The following is a 15163-nucleotide window of genomic DNA, read 5'->3' as shown; positions in this document are numbered from 1 at the left end:
TTTAAATTTTAGTCCTTTAGGCTTAAATCATATGCATACTCTCTTTTAATCTATATAATGTAATGTGTTAATTTGATACAAAATCTTTATAATTTTAAACCAAATGGCTTAAAATTTATACCACTATTTATATATTTGAACCATAAGGCTTAAATGACATCAAATTTAAACCCCAATTTATAAATTTTTATCAATTTAAGCTTAAATTATAAATAAAGTATCTTTAAACTCCTAGGTTTGAAATTTAAACCACTTATCTTAAATTTTAAACTGCAAGTCTTAAATGGCTAAAAATATGAACCACTAATTGTAAATGATATCAAAATTTTATCCACAATTTTTAAGTTTTAATCATTTAGGCTTAAATCATAAACATACTCTCCTTTAATATATATAATTTAATGTATGATTGTAATTCAAAATCTTTATAATTTTAAACCAAATGACTTAAAATTTAAACTTTGGCTTCCATTATATTGCATAGAGAACCTGCTGAAGACTTCCAAGGAATAATGCAGTCCCATTTGGTATCTGCACACAATAGATAATATATCCATTTCATTTATCCAATTAGTTGACCAATATTTTGACTTAATAACCAAAAAAATGAGGAAAAAATTTGTTTCTATAGGAGAAGATATATGATATTAGAATGTAACTTACTCCAACAAATGTGTCTTTTGCAAGTACAACATAGACAGTCCAAACTCCACCATTCAAGAAAAAGACAAGCGAAAGAAGGAATGGCATGTACTCAACACTATTATCTGTAACATAAAAATGTAACATTAGACTAAAGCAGATTTACTTGAAAAAAAATAAAGAAAGAATTGAAATTCTTTGTTCTGCATACCGGAATTCTCTGTCTTGGAAACTGTCCAATATTTCCTACCAAAGAATTCATGTATATATTAGACTCTGATAGGAAACCGAGCTACTGTATTTCAGTAAAAGATGGTGCAAAATATCACTTGGACCCTTTGATAAAGATCCTTACAATAAGCATTGTGTCAAGCTTTCTCAAAGCTGGCAGGTTTATATAAATATCAGCTCTTGGTCTACTTGTCATTATCTGAGAGAATAAAAGGGAAACAAATATATATGAAAAAGGTTCATAACAAGCAAGAGTAGAGCAGAACCAAATGAATTTAATTTCAGCCCATGAATCATTCATGTACGTATATACCTCTAAGGCTGTTCCATCTCTCAAATTTTGTGATGTGGTGGGGATGAATTCTACTATGCAATCACATACAGATAGAAGGCAGTCCATTTCTCTCTTCCACTTAGCTCTCTTCTCAGAATTTAGAGGCTCTAGTCTCAAATTTTGTCCAAAAACAGTAGCTGAATATAAAAGAGATGTGAGATTGAAACAAGAAAGAGAAAATAGTCATATTTTCTTAATCTCAATAGAAGATTTAATTTACCATAGAGATTGGCTATGGAATTTGAGATAGTAATTGCAGTACAAACTCCTTTCCCACTCCTGGACATGTCTTCACCGAGCAAAAGTTTTGCAAATCTTTCTTTCATCAACTCAAGTTCTGCCATAAATTCCATTCACTCAAGTCAGTATATTCCTATGTCTTTAAGACAAAACTAGTTAGTATAAAAAATAACTTGAAAAGGCTATCAAAACACACCTGAATCCAACACTTATTAATCATTGAGTTTGTGATCACCAACTAGAGACTCGTGTTGCTTCATGCCTAGTCTGGTAAGAACAGAATGGTTATTAACTCTGGCGCCAGACTTTAAGGACTTCAAGGCGTGCCAACATGAAGGAGAAGGCTCACTTGAATAGCTTTGATCATCTGTAGGCTCAGAAAAAGGCAGAGGTCTCTGAATTAGTCCGACAGTAAGCAAAAGAGTCACCACTATTTGAGTGTCTTAATTGAAAATTCTGTATGATAATAAATAAATTCGCGAAAACTTCAATGTAACAAATAATGAACGAGCAAATAGAGGGGACAACAGAGACACAACACACAAGGATACTGGAAGATGTAAGGCCCAGTTTCAAGTGACATCCTTGGCGGCTCATTTTCGCCTCTTGAGAGGTTCTTAAACAAAGCTTTGACTTGCTGTTTGTAAAATTCAACATCTCTAATATCACGGCCATCATCATCGAGTCCCTCTGCTAGTGCAAGACCGTCAGTAACCCGAGCAATCATTGTTAGCTTCACCATCCTGAGAACCCAAATTCCCAAATATCAAACTTTAACTGTGCAATATATCAACAGTCAGTTACAGAAGCTCAAATTTATATAGCAATACTTATAGATTCAAGAGAGAAGAGAAAGAAGAAACAAGAGAAAAAATCTAGAAAAAGAAGAAAAAAAAGCATAGAACTTTTAGAGCGAAATAATAGTTTAGAGAGTGAAAAATCTGTAATTTCATTAACAAGCCAGTAAAGGTAACGAACATATAAATACCTGTTGATGGATGGTGGTGTAGAAGGTTAGAGGGAATGGTAATTGGTGATATTGTTTTCAAAATAAAATATACATATATAATATATATATTGATTTGCTGATATCTCTCTAACATAACCCTAAATATGTGCCGCTTCCTACCTCTGTGTCTCTCTACCATCTCTCTTCTCTGCACTCTTGATTGAGTCTTGACTACTACCAGGCAGAGGCAGCTCCATCTGCACGCAAAGCTCCAGGCAGTCAAGGAGGCGACGGAGGTGGAGAGGGCCGGGAACCAGGCATTCAAGGTTTCAGGCTGTGGAGAGGGCCGGGAACCAGGCATTCAAGGTTTCAGGCTGTGGAGAGGGCCGGGAACCAGGCATTCAAGATTTTTTTGCTTACAAGATGGTCTTAAAGAGCATGAGTTGTGTGTGTTTTCCCGTAATAATCACTTCAATACCATGTTTAAGGTCAGTAGTTGCACTTTTCTTTTTGTCTATGTATTCTCATATATTGAAAACTAATTGTATATCTATTTATGAATTAGATGAGAAAAACTTTCTTTGGTCCTTAGCTTTTGTGCTATATTGCCTCTAACTCTCTTAAGAAAAAGTATTTATTGTTTTCCTATTTTTTTTCTAGTTCAAGGGGGAGCTTTATCTTTTGGCTACAGACCAAGGCTGCATTAATCGACCCGACTTGGTTCGGGAGAAGCTAAATGAGGTAATATGTTGTTTCCTTTTATGAATGGTTATCATTGATCAAGTTTTGTCTCTGTAGTAGTCACTGGTTCTAATCTTTAGACAAAATAAGATTGAAATGCAATAATATAAAGTAAGATTATAAACTTTTGCTGGTTTGTTTTTAATTCTTGAAGGGTGCACTATCTTCTCTTTCCTTAATCTTTTCATCTGGATGAGTTAGTCATATTGTCGAAAAAGTGGACAGAATGTTGCTCTATACTTATACTGTAATAATTGGTTATGTTCATTGCAGATACATGTTATGGAAAATTTTCTTTTCTTTTTATGTTTTCCAAGATCACTAAGTCTTACTCTGTTTTTTGCAATTTTGATTTGCAGATGGGTCAATCGTGTATATGAAACGGTGAAAATATAAATTGTGTTAAGTAGTACAGGGAGATGATGGTTGAACAACATATTAATGAGATGTATTAATTTGATATTGATTTAGTCTTGCTATTAATGAGATATTAATGAGATGGTTGAACAACATATTAGATCTATTTTGCTATTTATTTAGTCTTGGTTCTGGACCATATGTTGCATTGATACTGAGATTTTTATTTTGCTGATTCCGTTCGCAGGGTTGAATTTGGTTGGTGATACAACACAATTACATCTTTGGACCCAACTCGACTGATGCCCACCCACACCATAAGTCGATCCTTCCCTCCTCATACTTAGGGCCACTGCGAAAGTGGCTGATGCTCATATTATAACTGAACATCCGCCTAAAAGGTTTGTGCCATCCCATGATATATTAACAGTACAGTACCACTTCTGATGTTCCGGCCTAGCAAAAAATCAAAATAAAAAGAGATCATGCGTGATGTGATATTTTCTTTTTGACAGGGTGGGTGGGAATACTCAGTCTTTTGTGGAAGACAATCTTCGATTTTCCAGCTATAAATTTATAGGTGAGCGTTTGAATTTTTATTTAATAAATTAGTTGAAGTTTAGAATCTTTTAATTTAATTGCCATTAATGAGTTAGTTGATTAAATATGGAGATTTGATAGCATTAAAAAGAATGTTTAGTACCGACTACATCTTATTGTTTTGAATTTAATTGTTATTCAGAACCAAAATTAATAGGAACTTTAAACTACTAACTACATTTGTATATAATAATAAAAATAATTAAAATCATAATTTGACCCTATTTTTTTAATCATTTCAACTTACACACACTTAAATTTTTTATTATTTTATCATCATTAATTTTGTTTGTTGCTTGTTATTATAGAATAGACAGACTTAACACGCATCCTTTTAATAGCTCTAAAAAAACAACTGTTAATGTTATTAATATACACGTGATATTTTAAAAGTTACAACTACTTATTTTATTTTAAAAAAAATGCATATTTGAAATAATATAAATATATATTTGTATATTTATTTTATAAATGTTATATATAGCATATATAAAGTTGTACAAATCTGCATGTTTTGTATCGGGGTAGTCTTGGGAAGTCATTATTAGTTAATTAAATTAATCCAATTCGTAATTAATATAATGTTAGAGCCACATATGTAGTGCTCAATCTTAGTTGTGTGGGTCCTTTTTGTCCTAGATATTCACTTCAGCTATAATAATGAGCAATAAACAAAACTAATAATGATAGTGCAATAAAAAAAATAAGGTGTGTGCCAATTGGGATGGATGAAAGAGAAATGTCAAATTGTGATTTTAATTATTTTTATTATTATATATAGGTGTAGTTGAAAGAATATATAAATTTTGAGAGAGATTGAATAGCAATTAAATTCAAAGGATACTGAACGTTCTTTAGTGGCATCAAACTTCTTTATCTACTCAACTAACTCATTAAAAGCAATTAAATTCAAAAATCTCCACTTCATTACATCCAAATTCAAAAGTTCCTACCAGTCACATTTATTTATGTGACTACTCTTTTCCTAAACGCACAAGCTCTCATTTCGAACTATCATATATATATGTGTGGTATATCTATATCCCATGATGCATGGTATTAATTAAAACAATATTTTTAAAATTTTATATAGGATATTGTAATTATGTCAAATATGTATGTATTTATCACGTATATAAATAGACTGCATAAGATGTAGTTACCCTACACACAAAAAATTGTTTTTGACAAGTATAATTTACCAGTTTTTCATCTCTATTCTTCTCTCTATCCGAGCTCATCAACATGATTATTAATTTTTCTTTTTGTAATTTTTTTTCCTTTGTATAATTATCATATGTTTTATAGTTTTGCATTTTTGTTTCACAGCCAAGAAGATCAAGGCGAAGATATTATTTTTTTGATTGGTCGAACCAGATTAACCTTGGTCCCATTTGGAACCAAGGAAATGAAGAAGGAACGTGTTGGGCTGTTTGTGTAACGAGCCTAGCAGACATTTTTGATAGGATCGCTAACCGGCACAGTGGACCAACTTTGAAATATTCACCGCAACCAATTATTAATTATTGGTGTAATTGCGGACTTGAACGGGATGAATATAACGAAGCAATGAAAGCAGTTGAATATTTTATTCAATTTGGACTTCCCACCCTCGAAGATTATCCCTACATTGGCTTTCCCAGTTATGATGACATGGTAGAAGCACAAGAACATGAAAGAAAAAGAAACTATGTAATTTTTTATTTACGTAGTTTCTTTTTCTTTCATGTTCTTGTGCTTCTACCATGTCATCATAACTGGGAAAGCCAATGTAGGGATAATCTTCGAGGGTGGGAAGTCCAAATTGAATAAAATATTCAACTGCTTTCATTGCTTCGTTATATTCATCCCGTTCAAGTCCGCAATTACACCAATAATTAATAATTGGTTGCGGTGAATATTTCAAAGTTGGTCCACTGTGCCGGTTAGCGATCCTATCAAAAATGTCTGCTAGGCTCGTTACACAAACAGCCCAACACGTTCCTTCTTCATTTCCTTGGTTCCAAATGGGACCAAGGTTAATCTGGTTCGACCAATCAAAAAAATAATATCTTCGCCTTGATCTTCTTGGCTGTGAAACAAAAATGCAAAACTATAAAACATATGATAATTATACAAAGGAAAAAAAAATTACAAAAAGAAAAATTAATAATCATGTTGATGAGCTCGGATAGAGAGAAGAAAAACTGATAAATTATACTTGTCAAAAACAATTTTTTGTGTGTGTGGGGAAACTACATCTTATGCAATCTATTTATGTACGTGATAAATACATACATATTTGACCTTCGTAGATCAAAAGTAAATATAAAAAAACCCTGTAGGAGAAATATTGTAGGTACCCAAAAGAAATCATAATAGTAGATCTATCCATCTTTTGGTTTTTTTTTTGTTTATGCCAAACCTGTATGTAAAATAAAAGAGATGCGATATGTGAGAAAAAAAAAAGAAACAAGAGCCTAAAGAATTCATAATAGTAGATCCATCTATCCTTTAGGTATTTTTTGGTTTCTGCTAAAACTGCAAGAAAAATAAAACAGATGCAATATGTGAAAAAAATAAGAGCCTAGAAGGGAAGACGCATGAGAGCTTATGCGCGTTTAGGTAAAAGGAAGTGGCATAAATAAAGAACCTTTCAATTTGATTTGCTTTTAATGAGTTTGTTGTGACTGGTAGGAATTAGATTGGGAGGTTTGTTGAATTTAATTGCTTTTAACCTCGACTACCCATTATTGCAACACTTATATGTAATAAGAAAAATATAATAAAGTAAGTCTTTTTTAAATATATAATAATAACAGCAATATCTTTTTTGCTGCATTGTTAAAATCGATAAAAAAAATTTATTGCTTTTAATGACGGGTAGGAGTTAGATAGGGAGGTTTGTTGAATTTAATTGTTTTTAACCCTGATTACTTATTATTGCAACACTTATATATAATAATAAAAATATATTAAAGTAAGTCATTTTCTAATATATAATAATAAAAGCAATATCTTTTCTGCTGTATTGTTAAAATCGATAAAAAAAATTTATTTAAATAAAAATTAATAGACATGTGGACCACTTTCAACTATCCACTACCAGCTTTGAATTACACCCACTACCCCATAATTCGTAATATCAACTTTCAACTACTCACTACCCATTAGTAATTGCTATTATCTCATAACATGTAAAGAGGAAGACGATGATTAATGATGACCAATATAAGGTTAACCCATAAATATTAAAAAGAAATTAAGGAAAAATAAATGTTGAATATAAAGGTTAGGACTTTCCTTAATATTCCTTCGCTGGTCAATGAAATCCTGCCACGGGCCATTTCAGAGGCCCAATTGCTACTGAAATACATAATGGGTAAAATATATGTATAAGAAATTACATAATTATCCTTTACATTTATGGATATAATTAAAAATCATAATATGGCATAATAATAATTTTTTACAAAAATATGAGAAAAAAATCCTATAGAAAGGTATACAAATTTTAAAAAATCATAAAATAATACTTATAAAAAAAAAGCTATATTTTTGAAAACTTTATTAAAATCTCATTTAACATATTTTTCACTTTTTTTTTTTTATATATATATGTACAACAAAACTAAAGAAACTCCAATAATCATATTAGAAATATTATTTACAATACAATATATAACTGAATATGAAATATATCTACTGTAATTAAGTCCACTAATTGCTCCACCTTCTTATTTAATTTTTTTTTTATATAAAACAACTTTCCAATTATTTGTTCGTGTAAACAAATTTGTTTATAATGTTGCACATTTATTTAAAAAAAAACAAATTGTTTATTAAGTTACATAGATTTTAAAATGAATCTATTTCAACCAACAATACTAGCATTCTAAATAATTTTTTTGAAAGACAATATAAATGTATTATTTTTATTTTATGAAAATTTATACATATTTGTTCTTTCTAAAAAAAGTCAATGACATCATTATTGATTGGTTAATTGATCCCAAATAATATATAAACACGTAAACATTATTGTTTATTTATTTTTAATGATATAAGATTTCATGAGTTTTGTCATGAACCACTCCAATGGCATGTCATTCTTGGAATTCACAAGAATGTATCTTCCTATTATCATTTTCCGACAATCTTCCTAAATATATAAATGTGTATTATTATGAGTTTCCTGTGGTTAAACCATAAATACAAATGTTTATGAGTTTCATGAATGTTGACTTTATTAGTTTATGTAACAAATTGTGTGTCTTATGAATAGATTTGTGTATTTCAATTCTTTTGTGTAACAGTGATCTTTTACAAAAAGACATCTAATAAACAAAATTAACATGGCTAATGAAGAACAAAAACTAAACAAAAAAGTAATAAATATATTAATATAAACCATAATAATACACAATTCAAAAGTAATAGATTTTTTTTAGACAAGAAAGACTTTTGGTTGTCAACAATAATGTGCATAACCAGAATAAATGAGTGGATTGATTTTTGAAATATATATATATTTATATGGTAACTTTCATTAATTAATAGTCATGTAGTCAATAGTTAACTTATATGTATAAAAAATATTAAATACAATTCTAAATAAATTTAAGAAATTAAATATTCTAAAAAAAATATATGGATTAATTTGGATTTAACTTATAAATTGTATGTTATAATATAAATAAGTTTTTTGGTATTAATAATGTATTAAAAAAATGTAATGATTAATGTAAACATTCCTTTTAAAATCTTAAAATTTGTGGGATCTATCAAAATATTTGATTAGTATATTGTTTTTGAAAATTATATCTTAATCATAATTCTAATTTTGTGTTGTAATTTGTTCTCTATGCTCCTATGAAAATTACACCTAATACCCAATTTAAGTTAACTTCTTTATTTTTTACCCACCTTTTAAAACTCTTAGATTAATACCCAAACTATAAATGACTCTACCCATTATACAGTGGTCTAGTAGAACTGACAGTGGAATATTATTTCAAGAGGGAAGTAAATGACACGATAAAAACAAATATTGAGATTTTTACATTGGACTTCTAGTAGTGTTTTAAGGGTAATATGGAAAATGTGCTTTAAAAAGTGGGTAATATTCAACTAAATGTTATTAGTAGCTATTTTTAGTTAACTAATCCTAAAATTGGGTATTTTTCAAGTTATCCCATCTTCTCTGCCTCATTTTACATGAGTATCTTCCTCCCATCTCACCTCTCAAAAGATCGTCTCCTTCTCCTAGTTCATGTCCTCGCCGCGGGTGTGATCGTTCTAACCTTGACAAAGCAACTACTCTAAATGAGCAATCTAGTCAACTCACCGCCCCTCCCAACTGTCCTGTTGACAACTCAGGATCTCCTTTTCCTCTCCTCTCTTGTTCTTGCCATAATCCATACGGTATTACTAAACTCTGGTTTCACCCTGAATGTTATATATATATATATATATGTTAGTATCCAAAAAAAAAAAGCCTTATTGGGCCTAGAGAGCGAATGCAGCGTTTATTGTTGGGCCCAAAGTTTCCACGCCGCCGAAGACGTTGCATTTAAGTAAGTAGGAATTCATTCTAATAATTAAAATACTGCCTCCGCAACAAAAGAAAGGTATGATCTCTTTGAGGAGGCGGTATGTAAATTGTATACAAATATTCAAACCGTTTTTAAGTGAGTGGAGGGAAAGTTGGTTACTCCTCAACCAATAAGATCTCATCATTTGTTTGAGCTCTCTCCACTCCGCCTCTATAAAAAGCTGATGTTGTAAACAGTAAAGGAAAGCTAGGATCTCTTATCGTTACTCTATTGGAAAAAATACTTTTCTGGTTTAAGCATAAAAGAGTTTTCTTGTAGGTAACTCCCGACGACGTTTTATTCACTTTAGCGATTCAAAGTCATCGGAGACAAGAGATTATGTTTCAAAAATACCGCAACAAAATTCAGACCCTAACAATTTATATGCAGTTAGGTGGTTGAATTTTTGTGGTTTCTTGTGACTATTAGAGGCTGAATTTGTAGGGTTTATTTTCTTTCATGGAGTTTTGATTTTTTCTTTAATTTACGTATATATAGTGTTTATTGTTTTTGATGGGTTCCTTACTGCCCCTTGACCATTTTGTTTATTGTTTTTGATGGGTTTCGCTTTTGCTTTGGTGTGTTTATCCTTGGTATTTTGTAAGAGGAAACTACAAGCACTTGAGATTAGGCCAAAATTTGCATGCTCTTATTAATTAGTGCCAAAAAATACACATTTATTGATTTTAATAGTCAAAATAAATTAAGTTTTAATTAATATTTTCATCAAATTAATATGATTAAATTTATAAATGAAAATATTTAATTTTAATTTAGTTTTTTTATTTTGTAAGATTTAATTAGTATTTTTGGCACTTGGAAACAAAGAAAAAAAGAAATAAATAAAATTGAATAAAGAAAAAGAAAAGTGACATTTTTGAAGTGAAGATACCCACTATTCGGCCCAAGCCCAGCAGCAACAACCCGTTTCCTCCCTAGCCCACCGAAGCCAGTCGCCTGACGCCTGCCAGCCTACCACGCAACGCCACCTCACTGCCCAGCTGCTCTTTCCTCTCTTCCCTTCAGCCTCACTCCAGGCCCAACCCAATAGCCCACATTCCCTTTAGCGCCCAAGCACTTCCAGCAAGCCATTTTGACCCGTGCCTTCTCCAAACAACTCCAACGTGACCCTCCAAATCCTCCTTTAGCCACAGTAAGCCCAACGCCAGCAAGCCCAATGCCAGCAGCCCTCTCCCCTCAGCTCCCCTTTTGACGTGGCCTCCTTTAATTGGCTGGGATTGGTCAAAGTCTCCTGTGCCACAGCCACCTTTTAGCCCATGTTTTGTGCACTTTGGGCTTGCAAAATTGCCATTTTGAGTTTTGAAGCTCATTTTTTTCGGTGCTTTAGAAAAATGGCATTTGACTATACACCAAAATAATTAGGTTAATATTTATAATAAGATTTAATTTTTCAAAATCATATTTTATTATTAATATTTCAGATTTATTTTGTAAACCCCATTTTGTTGTTTAATTTCTTTTTAGTACTTTTCTCTCTCTATAAATAGAGACCCTCATTTCACATTATGTATGTAATATTTAGGTAGTAAAACTCTACCAAATTTTAGTCTTATTTATCATATTTTCGCTCTAGAATTTCATGGGAATGTCTAGCATAATAGGCTAACCTTCTTGGGAAGGTTATGATGATCCTATATGCATTATGATTTTGTTTGGTATTTTTGATTCACCATGTGCTTAAAGTTTATATATTTGAGAGATTTATTTTCTTTCATCTCTATTTCTTTATCTTGTTATCTATATTTATGCTTACTAATAATATATAGATTTTGTCAAGCACTTTTTATGTATTATCAAATTAGTGAAAATAATATAGATAATATCTTTATCATTTTCCTCATCTCATTCATTTATATTTACTTTTGTTAAAATCTATATAGAATTAGTCATGTTCTTTCTATGTATTTTATAAATGGTAAAAATAATATTTGTGTTAGGTTTTATGTCCAATCTCCTATTGCATTATTGTCAATGGTATAATGTCATTTTTAGATTTCTCATAATATTTATCTCATCTTTCCATGGTAGAGAATAATAATCATTTGAATACATTTTTGTAAAATCTAATGGGTAGAAGGTCTACCTGATAAGCGTACAAAATATACGCTTATTTATAACTTTTTCAGATTGATTTGGTTGTTTTTCTCAAGAGAAAGTGTGTATTTAATTTGTTTGGTGACCTTGTGCAGTGTGTCGCCATAATTCTGATTAGTACGAGAATTTGGATAAATATCTGTTTTAGTAGTCGAAATTGGTTAATATTTGGAGATGTGGTGCAGGCGATACAACGCCACTTGAGGATATTCAATTTTTGGCTTAGTAGAAACGACATCAGAAATTACGTTTTTATCGAGTACATTCGGCAGGCGATATATCGACACAAGGGTATTTTTGGAAATTTTTATGGAAATTCGTTGGTTTTGGTCTTTGGAAAAAGAAAAAAAAGAAGATAACAGAGAGGGGGAGTTCTGACGGCAGGAGAAAAGAAACAGAGAAGAATCTATTTTTATTTATTTTCTTTATGCTTTTGAAATTTAGATTATGTGATGAGGTTTAATATTATGAACTAAATTCTTATTTACAGTATTTTAATGTAGTCACTGGATATTCTATTTATCTTTAATGCAATTTCTAAGATGTCACATAAGCCAAACTCTCTTAAGTGACTGAATCATAAACAACACATGGTAAGTAAACTCATCTGCACGAAGGCAAATAGGACACCTTGGGTTAGATGGGACCCCACAATTTTTGAGATTGAGCAATAATGGGATCCAATCCATTGAAGCCTTCCAAATGAATATCTTTATTTTGGATGGGATCCTTAAAGTCTATAGAAATTTCCACCATCTAGATGGACTTGTCGAAGCCCTTTACACGAACGACTTGCCAATAACCACTACGAACATTATAAAGACCTTAGATCAGAAGTAGCTTGATTAGTGAGCAGAATCGAAAGGATTGCTTCAGCTTCTTTCTGGATAAAAGCATGCTTAATTAGTTGAATATTCCAACCTACACCAGGCCAAGAAGAGACTCAGCCATAGAACAAAGAGCATCACCCCTTGCCAAGAGAATCCACTAACAAGTAACTCTCTTCCCCACATGACACTTTTCCACAAGTACAAAGCCTTTGGTGGATAAAGGGGCTTGAAGGAAAGAGCAAGAAGGGTAATAAAGGCCTTTAACTACCTATGCCGCAAGACAATTGGGGTAGTTTTCAAGAACAAATACTTGATTGCTCTCTTTCCAACACCATGTCCTAAAGTTATCAACAACATCCCATCATTTCCAAGTATTTCTTGAATAAATTTGCATCCCGTGTGAGGAGAATGAAACGGGAAGAAAAAGTTCATCATATTCCAAGTCATTTATCTTCCACTATCATTTATATTATGTTGATCAACATACTCATCATGCATAAAAATGAAAATATTAAGACTAAAAGTGAGACACATATTGTCCAAAAGTCTATATTTATAGCAGTCCATGAGTTTGTTTCATGTCTAATTCCAAAGACATTAGTTTCTAAGTATAATAAAAACAAATATGTAATGACAACAATATAATAGTCAAAGTGTATGTGACATCTACAAAAAGAGACTGTTATATCACAAAAAGTATGTCAAATTTTCCAAACACTAGTTAGTGTTTACTGTTAACCCAAGATATGTTTCCAAGAGGGGGGGTGAATTGGAAATTTAAACTAATTTCGGAAATTTAAAACTTAATATGCCAAATTATGCAATAAATCAAATTTATCAAGTATAAGCAAATAATATGGCAATCAAATAGATATAGCAAATAATTAAACTTGTAATGTAAAGAGTTGAAGGTTAAGAAATCGCAAACTCTCGAATTTTACAAGGTTCGGTAGAACTAAGCCACCTACGTCCTTGGTCTTCAAAGCTAATGACCTAGCTTTGAGTTCAACTATCGAGCCAAGTTAGCGGGCTTGACTAACCCTTACAACCGGGAATTTTTCACCAAGGTATTTCCAAACCTCTTACAATAGTTTTCCACCACCAAGGACTATCAACCTCTTTTTCGGATTGTTGAAGTGCCAATCTCACTCTAACCGGGTTGTTTACAAAACCGGTGCCAACCTCACCTCAATCTCAATATGGGAATGTGTTTGATATTACAAGCAAAAATCACTCTAGAAGTATGATAATACAATGAGAAACCTAGAGTGATTAGCAAGCACACTTAGAAGAAATAAATACAAATTTTGGCTCAAGTGTGTGAATATGTGTTTGGATGAGTTAAACTTTGAAAGCTCTTTGAAATCAATGGATTTGGTTTGGTATATGTAATAAATGCTCAGCCAACATCCAATTTGAAGTAAAAAACGAGTTTATATAGAGATTGGGAAAAAACTAGCCGTTTATAGCCGTTAGGGATCAATTTGCGAAGCTGTCTGCCGCGAACCGGAAGTCCGGATGAGGGAACCGGAATTCCGGTTGGAAGCAACCGGAATTCCGGTTGCCCATCCGGAATTCCGGATGGCAAACAGAGAGCAAAATCAGTTTTAAGCCTATTTTCCCGTTTTTCAATTCTTTATAACTTTTAGCTCGTTTATCCGATTTCAAAAATTCCAATTGCGTTACGACCGTATCGGGATGTATTTTCTTAAAAGTGAATTTAGGATAATTATTTCTCATTTTAAAAAATCACCATTTTTTAGTGCGTGAGTGAGCCAAATTCTATACTTATGACTTAAAGTATACTTGCAATCACTTTACAAGACTAAGAAATGAAGTTAAACCTTTATCTTGAGTTTCTTGAGTCTTGAAGTCCATTTCGGGTCGTTTCCAGAAAACTTGGTAAAATGACCATTTTGCCCTTGGTCATAATTTTGACTTTGAAGTGCTAATTCACTTTAGTTTTTGCTACAAAATCAACAAATCATTAGTAACAAATAATAATCAAATATTTGTTAATCATCAAAACAAGGAGACTTAAGAGTTTGGGTCAACATTTACTCCTTCAATCATCCAAGTGTTGATCCTTTATATACTCAAGTTGGTACTTGGGTTCTTTCAAAGCAGCATCAAAAATCTTCCAGTGTCCTTTTTTTGCAAACAAAAAAATCTCAAAAAAAGAAAAAGCCATTGAATAGGCATTGCAAAATGGGGTGGCGGGGCGGGGCCCCAACCCGACAGGGCATCTTTGCTCCGGTAAAAATGGGGTCCCGCCCCGCCCCGCCCCACTATGAATTTAAGCGGGGCGAGGCAGCCCCGCCCCACTAGGAATTTAAACGTGGCGGGGCCGCCCCGCCTCAATTTTTTTTTGTATACTCTAACTCAATTCTCTCATGTTACTTATATACATAGTACGTAAATTTGATATTTTATATGTGGTTTAGAATATTTTTAATTTTATATAGACTAGAAAAAATTATAAATATTGAAAAATATGTTTTATATAATTCATCCTTATTCTTGTATTTATTTTGTAAATTTTAAAATAAAA

At 31.8% G+C, this 15163-nt stretch overlaps 1 protein-coding gene and 1 long non-coding RNA gene across 5 annotated transcripts; one reads left to right on the top strand and one right to left on the bottom strand.

The window, feature by feature from the left end:
- Positions 1-379: 379 nt before the first annotated feature.
- Positions 380-2705, bottom strand: LOC133805343 (rop guanine nucleotide exchange factor 3-like). 2 transcript variants are annotated; one of them, XR_009878933.1, is made up of 9 exons: positions 2577-2705; positions 1991-2190; positions 1644-1814; positions 1428-1544; positions 1187-1344; positions 998-1072; positions 854-888; positions 664-767; positions 380-531 (listed from the first exon to the last, which is right to left on the bottom strand). XR_009878933.1 is itself a non-coding variant. In XM_062243504.1 (9 exons), exons 4-8 carry the CDS (start codon positions 1531-1533, stop codon positions 764-766), a joined length of 378 nt encoding a protein of 125 aa, XP_062099488.1. In that variant the 5' UTR covers positions 1534-1544; positions 1644-1714; positions 1797-2190; positions 2577-2705; the 3' UTR covers positions 380-531; positions 664-763. The 2 variants fall into 2 exon arrangements, 1 of the variants encoding a protein (XP_062099488.1); XM_062243504.1 differs by having other exon boundaries at positions 1644-1714; positions 1797-2190.
- On the top strand, positions 2316-5696 carry LOC133805345 (uncharacterized). Of its 3 annotated transcripts, XR_009878936.1 has the most exons (6): positions 2316-2884; positions 3057-3137; positions 3497-3585; positions 3742-3895; positions 4010-4074; positions 5424-5696. It is a non-coding gene; the product is annotated as an uncharacterized LOC133805345 (long non-coding RNA). The 3 variants fall into 3 exon arrangements; XR_009878934.1 differs by lacking the exon at positions 3497-3585 and having other exon boundaries at positions 2460-2884; XR_009878935.1 differs by lacking the exon at positions 3497-3585 and having other exon boundaries at positions 2615-2884; positions 3742-3815.
- The last annotated feature ends 9467 nt before the right edge of the window (positions 5697-15163 follow it).

The sequence above is a fragment of the Humulus lupulus genome, chromosome X, assembly GCF_963169125.1.
Source record: "Humulus lupulus chromosome X, drHumLupu1.1, whole genome shotgun sequence".
Taxonomy (NCBI): domain Eukaryota; kingdom Viridiplantae; phylum Streptophyta; class Magnoliopsida; order Rosales; family Cannabaceae; genus Humulus; species Humulus lupulus.
Note: the sequence above shows the minus strand (reverse complement) of the source record. Positions and strands in the feature narration are given on the sequence as shown.

What these genes read in the sequence shown, in the direction of transcription:
- LOC133805343 (XM_062243504.1), bottom strand. Translation starts at nt 1,533, where the DNA reads ATGAAAGAAAGATTTGCAAAACTTTTGCTCGGTGAAGACATGTCCAGG. An exon ending in TTCCATAGCCAATCTCTATG is followed by an intron (nt 1,345 to 1,427) that starts GTAAATTAAATC and finishes TTTTATATTCAG; the next exon opens with CTACTGTTTTTGGACAAAAT. An exon ending in GAGATGGAACAGCCTTAGAG is followed by an intron (nt 1,073 to 1,186) that starts GTATATACGTAC and finishes TTATTCTCTCAG; the next exon opens with ATAATGACAAGTAGACCAAG.